Source organism: Lichenostomus cassidix, chromosome 2 (genome assembly GCF_008360975.1).
Source record: "Lichenostomus cassidix isolate B80296 chromosome 2, HeHo_3.0, whole genome shotgun sequence".
NCBI lineage: Eukaryota > Metazoa > Chordata > Aves > Passeriformes > Meliphagidae > Lichenostomus > Lichenostomus cassidix.
Genome location: NC_139482.1, coordinates 152,573,547 through 152,593,177, shown reverse-complemented (window position 1 = coordinate 152,593,177; position 19,631 = coordinate 152,573,547). Strand labels below are relative to the sequence as shown.

Genomic DNA, 19,631 nt, shown 5'->3' with positions numbered 1-19,631 from the left:
TACAGTGGTTTTTGGGACTGAGTTCATCCTGTTTATTATCCCAAACTTCCAGCACTGGGCTGAGCTGGTCTGAACTGGCCTGAACCGGTCTGAGCTGGGCTGAGCTGGTCTGAACCAGTCCGAACCAGGCTGAACTGGTTTTAACCGGTCTGATCCAGTCTCAGGCGTGCAGGAAGCGGTTGAAGGCGTTGTACGCCGACTCGAGGTCGAAGAGCATCTGCCGCACCTGGGAGTCGTCGAGTTCATCCGAGGCTGACATCCCGCTGAGCGTCTGCAGCCTGGGAATTCCAGAAAATTCCAAGATCACATCCCAGGAAAGTTCGGGATCTGCCCCGGAATTCCGGGTTTTTGGGGTTTCTCACCATTGGTTGACCTTCTGGCGACCCTCGAAGTCGGGGGGCAAAGGACTCATCCGGTTCATGGTCTCCATCAGCTCCCGCAGGTCGGGCTGGATCTGCGGGAAAACGGGAATTCTGGGTGGGATTTGGGAATTCCGGAGCGAAACTGATTGGGGAATTTGGGAATGAGCGACTGGGGAGTGAAACTGGAGAGTTTGGGTGGAAATGGTGGGGGATTTGGGAGTGAAATGGAAAAGGAATTGCGTGGTGGTGGATTGGGAATTCCGGGAATGGGAATTCTGGGAAAGAAACTGGGGAATTTTGGGAATGGAATTGGGGAAATTGGGAGTGAAAATTGGGATTTGGGGAATGGGGGATTTGGTAGTGAAATGAGGTGATAGATTGGGAATTCCAGGATTGGGGAATTTGGGAATGATGTTGGGCAGTGAAATGGAGAATTTGGGAATTTTGGGAATTACAGGAATGACAGTGGGGGATTTGGGAATAAAATTGGGAAATCTGGGAATGGAATCAGGCAGTGGATTGGGAACTCCGGGAATGGGGAATTTGGGATTCTGGGATTGGAATTTTGGGGATGAAATTGGGGGATTTGGGATCCTGGGCATGGGGAATTTGGGAATTCCGGAAATCCAGGAATGCAATCCCAATCCCAGCTCCACCCACCTCGTCCATGGCGCGAATCTCCAGGCGCAGTTTGTCCATCACGGTGATGAAAAGCTGCAGGAATTCCAGCAGAAATTTGGGATCAGCTCTGGCCTCAGCCCAGCCAAATACCCAGAAATCCCAAAAATAAAAAAAAAAAATCCACCAAAAAATAAAATAAGAAAAAAAATCCACAAAAAAACCCAAATCAAAAGTAAAAAAAAATCCCCCAAAACAATCCCCCCAAAAAGGGAAAAAAAAATCAAAAAACTCCTCTAAAAAGAAAATAAATTCTTCCAAATATCACCAAAAAATCCACAAAAAATCTCCAAACGTAAAAAACATCCCAAGAAACAAAAAAAAAAAATTAAAATCTCCCCCCAAATACCCCAAAATTCCCTAAAAAATAAAAAGTCCTCCAAGATAAAAAAAAATCCCCAAGAAATCCCTCAACAATCCCCCCAAAAACTGCCCAAGAATCCCCCAAAAATCCCCAAAGAAATCCTCCAAAAAATTGACAAAAATTCAAAAACTGAAATCTACAAGAAATAAAAAATGTTGCCCTAAAAACCCAACCAAAAATCAAAAACTTCCCTCCCAAAAAAACCTCTCAAAAATATACCCAAAAATAAAAAAAAATTATAAATCCAAAAACATCCTCCAAAGAAATCTCCCAAAAATAGAAAAAACATTTAAAATTTAAAAAATAGTTTAAAAATCAAAAGAAAACCCCAAAAGTTCCCCAAAACATTTAAAAAAAAATTTAAAATATAAAAAAAATCTAAAAATAACAAAATCAAAATCTCTGAGAAATAAAAACCCCCCAAAAGAAATCCCCCCTCAAAAATCCTACAAAAATCCCACAAAAATTCCAAAATTCCCAGGAAAAGCCAAATTCCATACAGAGACAATGTCAGCAATGCAGCGATTGAGATTCCCTTTGTCGTCCTTGATGGTGATCGGGCGATCCTCGCGGATCCTCTCCATGGCCAGGGGACAGTCCAGCTGGAAAACCCAAAAAAATCCCAAACAAATTCCCATTCCCAGATCCTCTCCATGGCCAGCAGGCAGTCCAGCTGGAAAACCCAAAAAGATCCCAAACAAATCCCCAGATTCCCAATTCCAAGATCCTCTCCATGGCCAGGGGGCAGTCCAGCTGAAAAACCCAAAAAATCCCAAACAAATCCCCAGATTCCCATTCCCAGATCCTCTCCATGGCCAGCAGGCAGTCCAGCTGGAAAACCCCAAAAAGTTCCCCAAAAAATCCCAATTTCATCCCCAAAATCCCATTCCCAGATTCTCTCCATGGCCAGGACACAGTGCAGCTGAAAAACCCCAAAAAATCCAAAAAAAATCCCCAAATTCTCAATTCCCAGATCCTCTCCATGGCCAGCGGGCAGTCCAGCTGAAAAATCCCAAAATTCAAAAAAAAAGTCCCCCAAAAATCCCCAAATTCCCAACCCTGGATCCTCTCCATGGCCAGGGGACAGTCCAGCTGCAAAATTCCCAGAATTCCCAATCCACTGCCTGATTTCAGTCCCAAAAAATTCCCACCGAAATCCCCCAGAAAATTCCCCAAAATCCCCTAAATAATTCCCCCAAAATCTCCACCCTCATCCCAAATTCACCATTGTCATTCCCGGAACCTCCAATCCCAAATTTCTCAATCCACCTCCTGATTTCATTCCCAAATCCCCCAAATTCCCTCCCCAAATCCCCCAAAATTCCCAAAATCCCTCCGTTCCCACCCGGAATTTCCGGCAGAAGTCGTCGATGGAGGAAATTTCGGATCCCTGGACTTGTTTCAGGGCAGCTTTGAACTGCACCAGGAGCCGGGAGCAGGCGGCTGTGTACCTGAAATTCCAGGAGATTTTGGGGATTTTTGGGAATTTTTCATGAATTTGGGAATTGGTTTGGAATTTTTGGGGGAATTTCAGCCCCAAAATTTCCCATCCAGAGAGGTTTTAGCCCAAAAATTCCACACCCAGGGAATGCCAATCCCTCCAAAATTCCAAATCCAGGAGGTTTTATCCCCAAAATTCCAAATCCACAGGGTTTTATCCCCAATCCTGAAATTCCAAATCCAGAAACTTTCATCCCCAAAGTTCCAAATCTGTGGAACTCCCGACCTCAAAAACTCCAAAATTTTGGGGTCCTCATCCCCAAAAATCCAAATCCATGGAATTTGAGAATTACTTTGGGTTTTGGGGTTTTTTCAGCAGGCTTGAGGGTTTTAGATTTTCTGGGAAATCAGGGATTTTTCAGGAATTTTTTGGGATGTCACTCACTCGTTTGGGGACACACAGTCCTTGATGTAAGCTTTCTCTGGGGCCTGCTGATGATGGATTTTTGGGGTTGTTTTTAGGAATTTCAGGATTTTTTTGGGAATTTGGGAGGTCACTCACTCGTTTGGGGACACACAGTCCTTGATGTAAGCTTTCTCCAGCGCCTGCAGCGTCTTCACCACAGCAAACAGCTCAGCCATGTTGTCATACCTGGAGCAGGGAAAACAGGGAAAATGGGATAGAAGCAGGATAATAACAGGATAATAATGGGATAAAAACGGGATAATAATGGGATAAAAACGGGATAATAACGGGATAATAACAGGATAAAAATGGGATAAAAATGGGATAATAACGGGATAAAAATGGGATAATAATGGGATAAAAAGAGAATAATAATGGAATAATAAAGGAATAAAAATAGGACAACAGAATAATAATGAGATAAAAATGGGATAAAAATAGGATAATAATGGGATAAAAATAGGATAATAACGGGATGGGCAGCGATGGACAGGAGGGGAACAGGATGGCCACTGGGATTCCAGGATGGCCACTGGTGGCACTGGGATGGATCAGGATGTCCCAGGAAGGAGCAGGACAGAGAAGGAGATCCCAGGAAAGGTTTGGGATGAACAGCAGGGGAACACTGATGGAAAAGGGAATTCCATCCCAAAACTCCCGGGAATTTCCATCCCAAATCCCCTCCATTCCCATCCCAAACCCCGGGAATCTCCATCCCAAACCGTGGGAATCTCCATCCCAAAATCCCGGGAATCTCCATCCCAAAATCTCAGAATCTCCATCCCAAAATCCCTCCATCCCCATCCCAAATCCCGGAATCTCCACACTCACTTCTCTCTCTCCCGCGCGTTCTTGTAGAGCTTCACCTCCTGCGGGAAGAGATCAATCCCGGACAGGGAGGGGTTAATCCCGGACCCCGGGGGTCACTCCCGGAGGGTCACTCCCTCCCGCTGGTCACTCCCTCCCGGCGCGGCGATCTCGCACTCACCTCGTACAGCTCCGGTTTGTTCCCGGGCGCTGCAGAGGGGAGAAGGGAAGCGTTAGAGGGGCTGAGAGCACCGGGAATGCAGCCCGGGAGCACCGGGATTATCCCAAAACCCAACCCAGCCCGGAAGCACCGGGATTATCCCAAAATCCAACCCAGGAGCACCGGGAATGCAGCCCGGGATGGTCCCCGAATCCCAACCCGGTAACTCCGGGATCATCCATCCCCAAATCCCACCCGGTAACTCCGGGATCATCCATCCCCAAATCCCACCGGTAACCCCGGGACCGCCCGGCACTCCCAGCCCGGTAATCCCGGGATCATCCATCCCCAAATCCCACCGGTAACCCCGGGACCGCCCGGCACTCCCAGCCCGCATCGCTGAGGCTCTCACCGCCCATGCCGGCCGGGCCCGCGATGCCGTGGAACATCCCCGGCTGGGCCTGGGGGGGTCTGAGCCCCCGTGCCGGTCCGGATCCCGGTGCCGATATCGGTAATAAGTCCCGGTAACGATCCCGATCCCGCTCTCAATCCCGATCCGATCCCGGCGCTCCGCAGCCCTTCCGCCTCGTCCCTCACAGACTGCTCTTCCCACAATCCCTTTCGCCCTCGCCTCCCATTGGCTCATCTCCGCCCGCCCCTGTTTACTCGTCGCTGATTGGCTCCGGCACCTGTCAATCAGAGCGGTTGCCATGGCGATGGCTGCTGCGGAGCTGAAAGCGATGTTGGTTCAGCTGGAGAGCGAAGTCCCTCGCGCCACCGTAACTGGGGCGGCAGCGGCGCTCTCTGTGTTTCCGTGCCCTAAGGAAAGCCGCGGTCTGACCGGGGCCGTGCCTGAGACGCCATTCGGCGTTTTCCGTGCTCCCCACTTCCCACAATCCCTTTCGCCCCGTGTCTCTCCATTTTCGGCGGCGCAGCCGCACCCCATTGGCTGATTTCCCTCACACCCTGTTTCCGCGGCGCTGATTGGCTGTTGCCCCCATCCATCCCGCCGTTGCCTAGCAACGCCACCAAAGCGGCAGAGCCCACGATGGCAGCGGCCATGGCGGCGGCGAACAACGAGGCGGCGGCGGCGGCGCTGTCGGAGCTCACGGCGCTGCTCTCCCCGTCCTCTCCCGCCGCTCCCCAAGCGGCCGAGGCCGCGCTGGCTCTGTCGGGCAGCGCGGAGGGCCGGGCGCTGCTGGCGGCACACCCCACGGCCTTGGCCGCCTTGGCCGCCATGGCCGCCGGAGCCTCGGGCGGGGCCGCCGCCGCCTTGGCCGCTCTGGTGAACGCGTCCGCCGAGCCCGCGGCGCTGGAGCCTCTGCTGGCCGCGCTGCCCGCGCTGCTGCCGCTGCTGCCGAACTCCGGCGCCGTCTGCGGGGTGGCGGCCAACCTGAGCCGGGATCCCCGCGCGGCGCCGCGGCTGCTGCGGGCCTTGGGCGGCGGGGCGGCGGCGCGGGGCTCCGTGAAAGAGGAGCCGCGGGGCTCCGGGAAAGAGGAGCCGCTGAGCTCCGGGAAAGAGGAGCCGCTGGGCTCCGGGAAAGAGGAGCCGCGGGGCTCCGGGAAAGAGGAGCCGCTGAGCTCCGGGAAAGAGGCAACGGGCTCCGGGAAAGAGGAGCCGCGGGGCTCCGGGAAAGAGGAGCCGCTGAGCTCCGGGGCTGAGCCGCTGGGCTCCGGGGCTGAGGAGGCGCGGGGCTCCGGGAAAGAGCCGCTGGGCTCCGGGAAAGAGGAGCCGCTGAGCTCCGGGGCTCAGGAGCTGCTGCTGCGGGCGCTGAACGCCGCCAGCCCGCCGGCCGAGCTCGGAGCGCTGCTCTGCAACCTCAGCCAGGCGCCCGAGGGCCGCCGAGCGCTGCTGGACCGCCGCCGGTGAGGAACGATCGGCGGGAATGAGCGGGGATAAGAGGGGATAAAAGGGGAATAAAAGGGAATAAAAGGGGATTAAAGAGAACAAGAGTGACGCAGTGCCCGCAGGCCGGCCATGCTGTCGCTGCTCGCCCTGCTGCGCAGAGCTGAGTCAGCCGAGCTGCGGAGAGGAGTCGTGGGAGCTCTGCGGAACTGCTGCTTCGAGCACGGTAAGTGTGGGAAATTGGGATTGGGAATGTGGGATTGGGAATAGGGATGGGATTGGGAATCTGGGAATGTGGAAATGAGAATGGGAATGTGGGAATGGGAATAAGATTGGGAATGTGGGAATGGGAATAAGATTGGGAATATGGGAATGGGAATAGGGATGGGATTGGGAATCTGGGAATGTGGAAATGAGAATGGGAATGTGGGAATGGGAATGTGGGAATGGGAATAAGATTGGGAATATGGGAATGGGAATAGGGATGGGAATGGGAATGTGGGAATAGGATTGGGAATGTGGGAATGGGAATGGCGGAACTGCTGCTTCAAGCACGGTAAAATTTGGGAATGGGAATAGGATTGGGAATATGGGAATGGGAATAGGGATGGGATTGGGAATCTGGGAATGTGGAAATGAGAATGGGAATGTGGGAATGGGAATGTGGGAATGGGAATAAGATTGGGAATATGGGAATGGGAATAGGGATGGGAATGGGAATGTGGGAATAGGATTGGGAATGTGGGAATGGGAATGGCGGAACTGCTGCTTCAAGCACGGTAAAATTTGGGAATGGGAATAGGATTGGGAATATGGGAATGGGAATAGGGATGGGATTGGGAATCTGGGAATGTGGAAATGAGAATGGGAATGTGGGAATGGGAATGTGGGAATGGGAATAAGATTGGGAATGTGGGAATGTGGGAATGGGAATGTGGGAATGGGAATAAGATTGGGAATGTGGGAATGGGAATAGGGATGGGAATGGGAATGTGGGAATAGGATTGGGAATGTGGGAATGGGAATGGCGGAACTGCTGCTTCAAGCACGGTAAATGTGGGAAATTGGGATTGGGAATGTGGGAATGGGAATGTGGGAATAGGGATGAGAATGTGGGAATGGGATTGGGGATGTGGGAATGGGAATGGCAGAACTGCTGCTTCAAGCACGGTAAAGTCCAGGAATGGGGAAATGTGGGAATGGGAATGAGAAAAGGGGAAGGGAAGGGAGAACTTCCTAGGGAATGTGGGGCTGGGAATGTGGGAATAGGGATGGGAGGGAGAAAGGAGGGAAGGGGAGGGACGAAAGGGAAGGGAAAGAGAAGGAAGGGATAAGGGAAGGGAAAGGAAAATGGATGGAAAGGGAAGGGAAAGGGGAAGGGAGAGGAAATCTTCCCAGGCAGGAGCAGCCGAGGGAGCTGGGGAGGGAAATCCTGGAGAAAACTGGGATTGAAGGGATCCAGGAGGAGTTTGGGATCTGCTGCCAGGGAATGAGGGCGGGGAAAAGAGGGAACAGCCTCACACTGGGATTTTCGGGAACATTCCCCCTGGAAGGAGCTGGGATGGATGGAAAACAGGGATTTGTGGCCTCGGGAAGCAGGGCAGGAATTCAGGCTGAGGATTCCCGGGAGAAACTGGGAAAAGGAGCTGCTGGAATTCCTCAGGCTGGGAAATGCTCCCCCGAAAGCAGGGCTGGGCAGAATCCCCCATTCCCCGGGCATTCCCCCATTCCCAGTTAAACTGGGAGGCACTGGGATTTTCCTGGGATGAGATTCCTGATCCTCTGGAATCCCCAGAGCACCACGAGTGGCTCCTGGGCGAGGAGGTGGACGTTCTGCCCTTCCTGCTGCTGCCGCTCGCCGGCCCCGAGGAGCTCCCCGAGGAGGAGATGGAGCGTGAGTGGGAATTCCGGGATTTGGGACTCGCAAAAATCCCCGGGATTCCTTCCCGAGGTGTTCTCCCCGTTGCAGAGCTGCCAGTGGAGCTGCAGTACCTTCCCCCCGAGCACCGGCGGGAGGAGCAGCCGGAGATCAGGAGGATGCTGCTGGAAACGCTGCTGCTGGTGGGGAATTTGGGGGAAATCTGCGGGAAAAGGGGTTGGGAATCTGGGAATGTGTGGGGTGGGATCCGGAGGAGTGGAAGGGTTGGGATTGGGAGGGTTCAGGGAGGAATTTTGGGATTCTCTGTGGATTTGGGGCTTCTGTGAGGAATTTCTGGGGGTTTCATAAGGAATTTTGGGGTTTCCTTGAGGAATTTTGGGGTTTTTTAGAGGGATTTTGGGGTTTCATGAGGAATTTTGGGGCTTCCTTGAGGAATTTTGGGGTTCTTTCGGGAATTTTGGGGCTTCCATGGGGAATTTTGGGGGTGTTCTGTGCATATTTCTGGGGTTCATTGAGCAGTTCTGGTGTTCATTTGGGAATTTTGGGATTCAGTGAGGAATTTTGGGGTTTCATGTGGATTTTAGGAGCATTCAGTGAGGATTTGGGGTTTCCATGAGGGTTTTTGGGGTTCATTGAGAAATTTTGGAGTTCATTTGGGAATTTTTCAGATTCAGTAAGTAATTTTGGGATTCAGTGAGGAACTTTGGGGTTCATGTGGGAATTTTGGGGTTCAATGAGGAGTTTTGGGGTTCATTTGGGAATTTTGGGATTCAGTGAGGAACTTTGGGATTCAATGCGAAATTTTAGGGTTCATTTGGGAATTTTGGGGTTCAATGAGGAGTTTTTGGAGTTCATTTGGGAATTTTGGGGTTTATTTGGGAATTTTGGGGTTCATTTGGGAATTTTGGGGTTCATTGAGGAGTTTTGGGGTTCATTTGGGAATTTTGGGGTTCATTTGGGAGTTTTTCAGATTCAATAAGGAATTTTGGGATTCAGTGAGAAACTGGGATTCAATGAGGAGTTTTAGGGTTCATTTGGGAATTTTGGAGTTCATTTGGGAGTTTTGGGATTCATTTGGGAATTTTGGAGTTTATTTGTGAATTTTTCAGATTCAATCAGGAATTTTGAGATTCAGTGAGGAACTTTGGGGTTCATTTGGGAATTTTGGGGTTCAATGAGGAGGTTTTGAGGTTCATTTGGGAGTTTTGGGGTTCATTTGGGAGGTTTGGGGTTCCATGAGGATTTTTGGGGTTCGTTTGGGAGTTTTGGGGTTCAATGAGGAGTTTTTGGGATTCATTTGGGAATTTTGGGATTCAATAAGGAGTTTTTGGGATTCATTTGGGAATTTTTCAGATTCAGTAAGGAATTTTGGGATTCAATGACGAGTTTTGGAGTTCATTTGGGAATTTTGGGGTTCCATGAAGAGTTTTGGGGTTCATTTGGGAATTTTGGGGTTCCATGAGGGTTTTTGGGGTTAATTTGGGAATTTTGGGATTCATTTGGGAATTTTGGGATTCAGTGAGGAACTTTGGGATTCAATGTGGAGTTTTAGGGTTCATTTGGGAATTTTGGGGTTCCATGAGGGTTTTTGGGGTTAATTTGGGGTTCCATGAGGACTTTTGGGTGGTTCAGTGATGACTTCCCGGGTTTGACACCCGCGGGAGCTCCGTGATGACCCCAACCCCGGAGTTGGGAATTCCCGACTTTTCCTGGAATTCCCGACTTCTCCCGGAATTCCCGCCTTTCCCGGCGTTCCCGGCAGCTGGCGGCCACGCGGCACGGCCGGCTGCTCCTGCGATCCCGAGGATCCTACCTGGTGCTGCGAGAGCTGCACGGCTGGGAGGAGAACCGCGAGGTGCTCAGCGCCTGCCGGAACCTCATCCAGGTGAGACACGGGAATTTGGGATCTGGGGGAAATCCCGGGAATTCGGGATTGGGGGAAATCCCAGGAATTGGGGGTTGGGGACAGATCCCAGGAGAACCCTGTGGTGCTCAGCGCCTGCCGGAACCTCATCCAGGTGAGACACGGGAATTGGGATCGGGGACAGATCCCGGGAATTCGGGACAAATCATGGGAATTTGGGATTGGGGACAGATCCGGGGAATTCGGGATTGGGGACAGATCCTGGGAATTCGGGACAAATCCCGGGAATTTAGGGGTGCCATCCTGGAATTCTGGGGTGTGATCCTGGAATTTTGGGGTGCAACCTCAGAGTTTTGGGGTGCAATCCTGGAATTCTGGAGCGTGATCCCAGGATTCTGGTGCACTATCCCAGGATTTTGGGGTGCAATCCTGGAATTCTGGGGTGTGACCCTGGAACTTTGGGGTGAGTCTCAGAACTGTGGGATGTGACCCCAGGATTTTGGGGTGCTATCCCAGGATTCTGGTGCACAATCCCAGGATTTTGGTGCACAATCCCAGGATTCAGGTGCACAATCCCGGGATTTCGGGGTGTCCCTGCAGGTGCTGATCGGGGACGAACCCGAGGCAGGCATGGAGAACCTCCTGGAGGTGACAATTCCCGAGGATGTGGAGCAGCGACTGCAGGACATGGACAGGGAGGAGCAGCAGGAGTGGAGCAAGGAGCAGGAAAAGGAACGGGAAAAGGAACGAGAAGGACAAGGGGAGGAGCCGGAGCTGTCGAGGTGACACCAAAGGGCACCAGGAGGCACCATGGGGACAGTGGGGTGACCCCAATGGCCGTGGGGATGACAATGATGGAGGAGCCACCTTGGGGACAGTGGCAGTGGGATGTCCCCAAGGAGCACCATGGTGACAACATCGGGATGTCCTCGAGGAGCCATTGCAGTGACAATCCCCTGGTGGCCCCAGGGAGCACCATGGTGGTGGCAATGGGTTGATGTCCCCACGGTGATGTCGTGATGTCCCCAAGGAGCCACCATGGTGACAATGTGGTGGCCTCAAGGAGCCATCAAGGGCGCAGAGTGAGGTCTCCCGTTGGTGACAATGACAACAGTGTATCTCCAATGGAGCCATCTTGGTGACAGTGAGATGTCCCCAGGGATCAAGGGGTAACATTGTCACCATGTCCCCAAGGAGCACCACGCTGACCACACGGTGTCCCCAAGGATCCATCGTGGTGGCAATAGGATGGTGTCTTTGTTGTCACCATTATGGTGACGGTGACAATGTGGTGTCCCCAAGGAGCCATCGTGATGACAATGTGGTGTCCCCAAGGATTGATGTTGGTGACAATGGGATGTCCCCAGTGCTCCATTGTGGTGACAGTGATCTGTCCCCAAGGGACCCCCATGGTGACAATGGGATGTCCCCAAGGATCCATCATGGTGACAACCCTGTGTCCCCAAAGTGGCCATCTTGGCGACAGTGTCCCCGTGCCTTCAAGGAGCCATCTTGGTGACAATGCAGTGTCCCCAATGGTCCATCGTGGAGACAATATGGTGTCCCCAAGGGACACATTGTGCTCACCAGGCCATGTCCCCAGGGATGGCTGTGGTGACAATGGGGTGTCCCCAGTGGTCCCCAAGGAGCCACCTTGGTGACACTGCTGTGTCCCCAGGGAGTCCCTGTGGTGCCCCAAACTCTGCCAATTAAAGGATTTCAGCCCAAAGCTGCTGTGGTGTCCTGAGGGGGGTGGGGACAGTGGGGGGACTTGGGGACATTGGGATTTGGGGACATGGGGAGGATTTGGGGACATCGGAGGGGATTTGGGGACAATGGGAGGGATTTGGGGAATTTGGGGACGCCAGGAGGGGATTTGGGGACATCAGAGGGGATTTGGGGGACACTGGGGGGGATTTTAGGACAATGGGATGGGAACTCTGGGGACGCCGGGAGGGGATTTGGGGACAATGAGGCCAATTTTGGGACCCGGGGGGGGGGGGATTGGTGGGCGGGGCCAGGCCGTTTCCCGCCCCCGCCGCCAGGGGGCGCCACCAGCACGGGGCCGGAAGCTCCGCCCCTTTCAGGCGCAGCCAATCAACGCTCATAGGGGGCGGGGCCTGCAGGGGGCGTGTCCGCCGCACCCGGAAGTGGCGCCGGGCGGGTCGCGGTGAGTGCGGAGGGGATTTGGGATTTGGGGAAAAAGGGGAATTCGGGAATATTTGGGAATTTTCGGGATGGAGGAGGGGGAGGATCGGCGGGGAGGAACCCGGCGGGAGCTGCCGGAGATCCCCGGGAAACTCGGCGGCCTGGGCGGGACCTCCTCCCCCCTCATCCTCGCCCCCTCCCCTCCCTGCTTTTCCCATTCCCGGAGGGAAAAATTCCCGCGGGAGATTCCCGTGGGGATCCAAAACCCAGGATGGAGCCCCGGAGCCCAGCACGGCACCCTCACCTGGCTCAGGGGTGTCCCCCTCCCCAAACCCCCCAAAGCTCTTCCCGTTTCCCGATTTCCCTTCCCGCAGGGAGAAATTCCCCAGAAAATTCCAGCGGGCATCCTAAATCTGGGATGAAGCCTCGGAGCGCCCTCAGGGGTGGGAGTTTCGCGGCTCCGGAGCCCTTAGGGGTGGGAATTCCGCGGCTCCAGCCCCTCCGGGGGGTGGGAATCGCTTCCCAAATTCCCGAGGGAATTGGGAATTCGCGGCTGCCGCTCGGGAATGTCCTGGAAGGGTCGCGGAGCGCCGCCAAGGACAGGGAATTCTCCCTTGGAAGCGCCTGGAAAAACCCCGCGGGGCTGGGAGCGCCTGGAAAACTCTGCAATGTCATCCCCGGCGTCGCTTTTCCCTGAAAATTCCCTTTTCTCCCTCTCCCGGCTCCCGGGATCCAAGCCCGGCTGTGCTCCCCGCCCTCCCCGTGCCCTGGAAAGTTCCTCCTTCCTTCCCTCCCCTGCCGCTTTTTCGGGACGAGTATTTGGAGCAGGGCCCTGGAGCGCGGGGCTGCTGATGGAATTGGGGTCTGGGGAGGATTTCCAACCTCTTCCCGCTTCCAGGAGCCTCGGCGGGAGGAGGAGGAGCCCCGGGATGAGGCAGCAGCCCCCCGGCTGAGGAGCGATCCCGATGGAAGCGCTGGAATGCCGCAGCCTCGCCCGGCCTGCCTGCGGAACTCCCGGCTGGAGAGGAGCGTCCCTGCCCGGTGCCGCCTGGAGCAGCTCGGGCCTGATTCCCGCCGGGAAAGGAGAATTCCCGTTTGATTCCCGCCGGGAAAGGAGAATTCCCGTTTAACTCCTGCTGGGATCATAGAATTCCTGTTTTATTCCCACTGGGATCAGATAATTCCCGTTTAATTCCTGCTGGGATTGTAGAATTCCCATTTAATTCCTGCCAGGATTGGAGAATTCCCATTTAATTCCTGCCAGGATTGGAGAATTCCCATTTAATTCCTGCTGGGATCAGAGAATTCCCATTTAATTCCCCCTGGGATTGTAGAATTCGCATTTAATTCCCACTGAGATTGTAGAATTCCCGTTTAATTCCCACTAGGATCTTAGAATTCCCATTTAATTCCTGCCAGGATTGTAGAATTCCCATTTAATTCCCGCTGGGATCATAGAATTCCCATTTAATTCCCGCTGGGATCATAGAATTCCCATTTAATTCCTGCCAGGATCAGAGATTTTGCCCCAATTCCCACCAGGATCAGAGCCTTCCCTAGCCTTTCCCACCTGGATCCATTCCCACCAGGATCAGAGGTTCCTTCTCAATTCCCACTGGGATCAGAGGCTCCCTTGGAATTCCCACACCCTCCCATTTCATTCCCACCTGGATCAGAGATTCCCCTTTCATTCCTGGTGGGATCAAACCCTTCCCTCTCCATCCCTTCCCTCTTCTCCCTGCAAGTCGAATCCCAGCCTGGAAAAATAGGTTCTCCGGGGAATTCCGTGTGTTTGCCCTTCCTGGGAAAGCTGGAGACCCGGAGCATGATGGAGTCGCGGATCCGCCGTGAGTGGGGCTGGGAATGCCAGATCTTTCCCTAATTCCAGCCTGGATTTCCCATGGGAATGGCAATTCCAGCTCTTTTCCCTAATTCCAGTCCTGTTTTCCCATGGGAATGGCAATTCCAGCTCTTTCCCCTAATTCCAGCCTGGATTTCCTGTAGGAATGGCAATTCCAGCTCTTTCCCCCAATTCCAATCCTGTTTTCCCATGGGAATGGGAATTCCAGCTGGGATAAGGAGATTCCCATGGGATTGGCGTGGGAGGGAGGAGGGAATGCTGCAATTCCCACCCTTAGGAATGAATCCTGAGTTTTTTCCCACCTGCAGTTGGGATTTTGGGGAAAATTCCCAAGATTTATCCAGGAATTTATCCCTGTCCTGCTGGGTTTTCCCATTTTTTTAGGAATTCCCGGTGGGATGGGGTGGGAGCAGGATTCCCTGGGATGGGAACACTGGGATTGGAGAACTGCAAAACCTTCGGAAAAGCAGGAAAAATCCCAGACTGGGGGAGGGTTTGGAACATTGATCCATGGCCTGGAATTCCAGTGGGGAATTCCGGGAATTCTGGAACCAGGAGAGCTCATCTTGGAGGGAAAAATCCCAGGAGAGCTTCGCCTTGGAAATGGGAAAAGCTGGGAAAAAAAGGGGTTGGGAATGTGGGGTCAGGAGAACTCCGGGAGGGGAAATCCAGGGAATTGCGGGAGGAGAAATTCAGGGAATTCCAGGGGAAATCCAGGGAATTTTGGGATTGGAAATCCAGGGAGTTTTGGGAGGGAAAATCCAGGGAATTTTGAGTGAAATCCAGGGATTTTGGGTGAAATACAGGGAGTTTTGGGATGGGAAATCCAGGGAATTGCAGGGAAAATGCAGGGAATTGCGTGTGAAATCCAGGGAATTTCGGGTGAGTTTTGGGAACTCTGGCGATTCCAGGGCTGGCGACGACGCTGATGGACGCGACGACGGACAAGGATCCTGAGGTCCAGGAGCAAATCCATGATTCCCTCTGCGCCCTGGGAGAGGCTGAGCCCGAGGAGATCCTGGATTGCTGCCAGGAGTACCTGCGGCAGCACGACAAGGTCTGCCGGGAATCCTGGGAATTTCGGGAATTCCGGGAATTCCCACAGTTTGGGAAGGTTTGGGATGGGAATTGGGAATCTGCGAGCAGCTGGGGTTGGTTAATCCCAGTTTTTTTCCGGGATGAACCACCTCGGTTGTTCCTGGGAATTTCCCCGGAGTTGTTCCCGGAATTCCCGGGAAGAGGGAGATTCTCCTCAACCCCATTTTCCAGGGAGTTTTCCCAAAATTCCACACCCAGGGATGTCCTAATCCCCCAAAATTCCACATCCGTGGGGATCTCAATCCTGAAAAATTCCACATCCAGGGAAATCCCAACCTCAAAATTCCAGTCCTGGAGCTCTCCCGATGCCCCAAAATTCCAAACCCAGTTGATTTCATTCCCAAAATTCCAAACCCGGTTGGTTTCATCCCCAAAATTCCCCATCCAGAGCTTTCATCCCTGAAACCCCAGAGACCCGTGAGAACATTCCCAAAAATTCCAAAGATTCCCAAAGACTCCCTCCAGCCCCAAAATTCCCCATCCAGAGCTTTCATCCCTGAAACCCCAGAGATCCCTGAGAACATTCCCAAAAATTCCACACCCAGACTCCCTCCAGCCCCAAAATTCCACATCCAGGGTGAGTTTTATCCCTGAATTTCCCCACCCAGGCAGATTCCACCCCCAGAATCCCCCATCCCGGGAATTCCCAGCCCGGATTCCCCAATTCCCGGGCTCTGAGCTCGCCATTCCCGCTTTCCCAGCTGCCCTACCCGTTCCGGGCGCTGATCCTGCGCTCCATGGGCTCCGTGATCCGGAATCACCTGCCGGAGCTGGGAAAAGCCGCGGCTGCTTCCGTCGTCTCCTTGGCGTCGCACGAGATGACCAAATCCAAGGTCCGTTCCCGACTTTTCCAGGCTTTTCCGAAATTTTCCCAGATTTTCCCAGATTTTCCCAACTTTTCCCAACTATTCCTTCCTTTTTTCCCAAGTTTTCCCGGCTTTTCCCAACTTTTCCCACATTTTTCCCAACTTTTCCCAACTATTCTTTCCTTTTTTCCCACTTTTCCCTGCTTTCCCCAACTCTTCCCTGCTTTTTTCCCCACTTTTCCCTGCTTTTCTCAGCTTTTCCCAACTTTGCCCAACTTTGCCCAAATTTTCCTAGCTTTTCTTGTTTTTTCTTGATTTTTCCAGGCTTTTCCCTGCTTTCCCTGGCTTTTCCCAACTTTTCTCATTTTTCCCACTTTTCCTGGCTTTTCCCAACTTTTCCGAGCTTCTTCTGATTTTTCTCGACTTTTTCTGACTTCTCCCTGCTTTTCCCAGCTTTTTCTACCTTTTTCCAACTTTCCCCTGTTTTTTAATGCTTTTCCCTGCTTTCCCAACTTTTCCTGACTTTGCCCAAATTTTCCCAGCTTTTCCTGATTTTTCTTGACTTTTCCCTGCTTTTACCAACTTTTCCTCATTTTTTCCAACTTTTCCCTGTTTTTCCCCACTTTTCCTAGCTTTTCCTGATTTTTCTCAACTTTTCCTGGATTTTTCCTGCTTTTCCCAGTTTTCTCCACCTTTTCCTGACTTTTCCCTGCTTTTCCCAACTTTTCCCCACTTTGCCCAACTTTTCCCAGCTTTTCCCAGCTTTTCCCAGCTTTTTTCCCACTTTTCCCAGCTTTTCCCAACTTTGCCCAAATTTTCCTGACTTTTCCTGGCTTTTCCCTGCTTTTCCCCATTTTTCCCATCTTTTCCTGCCTGTTTGAAGGTCTCTGGGGTTTTTTTCTCCCAGGAAAATGCTGAGGTTGGGATGAGGATTTTTGGGATTCGGAGGGAACAGGATGGGAATTGTGGGAATTCTGGGAAAAAGGATGGGATGGGCTGGGGGGGTTTGGGAATGTTTAGGGAACTTGGGAAGGGCTGGGAATATTTTGGGAAGATTCGGGAGTTTGGGGAATTTTTGGGAATTCCTGGGAAGCTTTGGGAATTTTTGGGAAGGAATTGCTGCCTGGGATGGAATTCCCAGGGAATCCAAAGCTGGGATTCCCTGGATCTGTGGAATTCCTGGGAAAATCCCGGAGCTGCTCCACGGGAATGGGAAGGGCTTGGAATGACTTCAGGGAGTGCGGAATTCCCAGGGCGCCGCGGAATTCCCGACATTCCAACCTCAAATTCCCAACATTCTAGCCCCAATCCCACAATTCCAACCCCAATCCCAACATTCCAACCTCAAATTCCCAACATTCTAGCCCCAAATCCCAGAATTCCAACCCCAATCCCACAATTCCAGCCCAAATCCCAGAATGCCAATCCCCAAATCCCAGAATTCCAGCCCCAATCCCAACGTTCCAACCCCAAATTCTGGAATTCCAACCCCAATCCCAACATTCCATCCCCAAATCCCACAATTCCATCCTCAAATCCCACAATCCCAGCCCCAAATCCCACAATTCCATCCTCAAATCCCACAATCCCAGCCCCAAATCCCACAATTCCAGCCCCAATCCCAGAATTCAGCCCCAAATCCCAGAATTCAGCCCCAATTCCAACCCCAACCCCACAATCCCAGCCCCGCTGACCCGCGGCATTCCCGAATTCCAGGATTTCCTGCCGGAATGGCAGGAAGCTGCCAGCGCCGTCCTGGTTTCCATCGGGAGAAGATTCCTGAACAAGGTGATGGAGGAGATCCTGGGGAAATTCCAGCCGGGAATTCTGCCGCATCCCTTCGTGCTCAGAACCTTCGCGGAGCTGGCGGCTGCCAACGGTCAGGGGCGGGGATGCCGGGAATGCATCTGGGAATTCATCCGGGAATTAATCTGGGAATTAATCCGGGAATTCATCTGGGAATTCATCTGGGAATTCATCTGGGAATTCATCTGGGAATTCATCTGGGAAATCTGGGAATTAATCCAGCAATTCTGGGCAATCTGGGAAATCTGGGAATTAATCTGGGAAATCTGGGAATTCTGGGAAATCTGGGATTTGGGGGCAGAATGTTGGGATTTTGGGATTGGAATTCTGGGATTTTGGAATGAGATGTTGGGATTTGGGGTTGGAATGTCAGGATTTGGAGTGAGGATTCCGGGATTTGGAAATGGGGAATTCTAGGATTTGGGAATGGAATTCTGGGATTTGGGGTTGGAATGTCTGGGTTGGCATTGGAATGTTGGGATTTGGGGTTGGAATTCCGGGATTGGTGTTGGAATTCCCGGAAAAATCCCTTCAAACTCTGGGAATCTCTGGGATCAGCGAGGATGGAATTCCAGGCTGGGATTTCTCCATGGGAAAATTCCCAATTCCTAATTCCAGGAGCTGGGATGAGCCTGGGGGGTGGAAAAACCTGGGAATTCCCAGAGATCCCTGAAAAATCCCAGAACCTCCAGGAAAACCTGGAATCTTTTCCAGGAGGAATTCCCTGAGCCGAACTGAACTTTTCCCATTTTTTTCCCGTTTTTTTCCCCAGTTTTCGGGATGGTTCCGTTCCTGAATTCCATCCTGGGAACTTTGCTGCCCATGCTGGGAATGGCCAAGGCTGAGGCCATGAAGTGCGAGTTCTGCTACGGTGAGAATTCCCGGGAAAACCCGGAAAAAACCCGGAAAATCATCCTGGGAATATCCACGGGAAAGGCTGGGGATTTGGGATTTTGGGGATTTGGGATTTGGGGTTGGAGCAGCCTGGGGGGGGGGGATTTTGGGAATTTGGGGAATTTGGGATTCGTTCCCGGAATTCCTGGGTTATTCCTGGAGAGCTCTGTGGGTTTTCTCTTGGAGCCTTCATGAAATTCCAAAAATTCCAAAAATTCCAGAAATTCCCAAAATTCCCTGAATTCCAAAAATTCCCCGAATTCCTGAAATTCCAAAAATTCCCAACATTCCCTGAATTCCTGAAATTCCAAAAATTCCCAAAATTCCTAAAATTCACTGAATTCCAAAAATTCCCCAAATTCCTGAAATTCAAAAAATTCCAAAAATTCCTGAAATTCCCTGAATTCCAAAAATTCCTGAAATTCCAAAAATTTCAAAAATTCCTGAAATTCCCAAAATTCACTGAATTCCAAAAATTCCCCAAATTCCTGAAATTCAAAAAATTCCAAAAATTCCTGACATTCCAAAAATTCCTGACATTCTCAAAATTCCCCAAATTCTTGAAATTCCAGAAATTCCAAAAATTCCCCAAATTCCCTGAATTCCTGAAATTCCAGAAATTCCCCAAATTCTCAAAATTCCCAAAATTTCAAAAAATTCTGAAATTCCCAAATGCTCCCAAAACTTCCTGAGAATTCCCAACTCTTCCCAAAGCTGACAAAAATTCCCCAAAACAAATTCCCCAAGCTCCTGAGAAGTCCCAGTTCTTGGGATTTTTGGAATTTTTTTGAAAGGTTTGGAATTTTTTTGGGGCATTTTTTTGGGCAAGCTTTGGGAATATTTTGGAATGTTTTGTTTGGGAATTCTTGGGCATGTCTGGGAATCGACTTCGGGAAACTTTGGAAAAGGTTGGGAATTCTTGGGAAGGGTTTGGAAGTTTTTGGGGGAATTTCTGGGAATGTTCTGGGGAATTTTGGGAATTTTTGGAATCCCAAAAGAATTCTCCCTGAGGACAATTGGGGTTTCTGTTCGGAATTCAGGGATTTTTGGGAATTTTCTTGAGCAGAATTTTGGATTCCAGGGAATTTTCCTCAAAGGAATTCAGGGAATTCCAGGAATTTTCCTGAGGGGAATTTTTGTAAGGGGAATTTG

At 51.7% G+C, this 19,631-nt stretch overlaps 3 protein-coding genes across 5 annotated transcripts in view; 2 read left to right on the top strand and 1 right to left on the bottom strand.

The window, feature by feature from the left end:
• Positions 1-5: 5 nt before the first annotated feature.
• Positions 6-4,894, bottom strand: LOC146442679 (vacuolar protein sorting-associated protein 28 homolog). Its single transcript, XM_085053919.1, has 9 exons — positions 4,690-4,894; positions 4,299-4,327; positions 4,142-4,179; positions 3,407-3,496; positions 2,750-2,855; positions 1,905-2,006; positions 1,023-1,076; positions 363-454; positions 6-278 (listed from the first exon to the last, which is right to left on the bottom strand). Exons 1-9 carry the CDS (start codon positions 4,724-4,726, stop codon positions 161-163), a joined length of 666 nt encoding a protein of 221 aa, XP_084910045.1. The 5' UTR covers positions 4,727-4,894; the 3' UTR covers positions 6-160.
• Positions 4,895-5,017: 123 nt separating this feature from the next.
• Positions 5,018-11,595, top strand: LOC146442678 (uncharacterized). Its single transcript, XM_085053918.1, has 6 exons — positions 5,018-6,143; positions 6,249-6,349; positions 7,919-8,017; positions 8,093-8,184; positions 9,765-9,887; positions 10,467-11,595. The coding sequence occupies exons 1-6, from the start codon at positions 5,326-5,328 to the stop codon at positions 10,650-10,652; spliced, it is 1,419 nt and encodes a 472-aa protein (XP_084910044.1). The 5' UTR covers positions 5,018-5,325; the 3' UTR covers positions 10,653-11,595.
• Positions 11,596-11,975: 380 nt separating this feature from the next.
• Positions 11,976-19,631, top strand: part of MROH1 (maestro heat like repeat family member 1) — a 58,085-nt gene continuing 50,429 nt past the window's right edge. For 2 of the 3 annotated variants that reach the window (XM_085053914.1, XM_085053912.1), the window contains exons 1-6: positions 11,976-12,036; positions 12,913-13,861; positions 14,787-14,932; positions 15,675-15,806; positions 17,496-17,658; positions 18,358-18,456. In XM_085053914.1, the coding sequence (XP_084910040.1) occupies positions 13,840-13,861; positions 14,787-14,932; positions 15,675-15,806; positions 17,496-17,658; positions 18,358-18,456 (562 nt within the window). In that variant the 5' untranslated portion in view covers positions 11,976-12,036; positions 12,913-13,839. Of the gene's footprint in view, positions 12,037-12,542; positions 13,862-14,786; positions 14,933-15,674; positions 15,807-17,495; positions 17,659-18,357; positions 18,457-19,631 lie in introns of those variants that run through there. The other variant, XM_085053913.1, reaches the window with a different exon arrangement.

Coding starts and splice junctions, on each gene's coding strand:
- LOC146442678 (XM_085053918.1), top strand. CDS start 5,326: ATGGCAGCGGCCATGGCGGCGGCGAACAACGAGGCGGCGGCGGCGGCG. Junction 6,144..6,248: donor GCGCTGCTGGACCGCCGCCG/GTGAGGAACGAT, acceptor CAGTGCCCGCAG/GCCGGCCATGCTGTCGCTGC. Junction 9,888..10,466: donor CCTGCCGGAACCTCATCCAG/GTGAGACACGGG, acceptor GTGTCCCTGCAG/GTGCTGATCGGGGACGAACC.
- LOC146442679 (XM_085053919.1), bottom strand. CDS start 4,726: ATGTTCCACGGCATCGCGGGCCCGGCCGGCATGGGCG. Junction 3,497..4,141: donor AACGCGCGGGAGAGAGAGAA/GTGAGTGTGGAG, acceptor TCCCTGCTCCAG/GTATGACAACATGGCTGAGC. Junction 279..362: donor CGCCAGAAGGTCAACCAATG/GTGAGAAACCCC, acceptor TGGAATTCCCAG/GCTGCAGACGCTCAGCGGGA.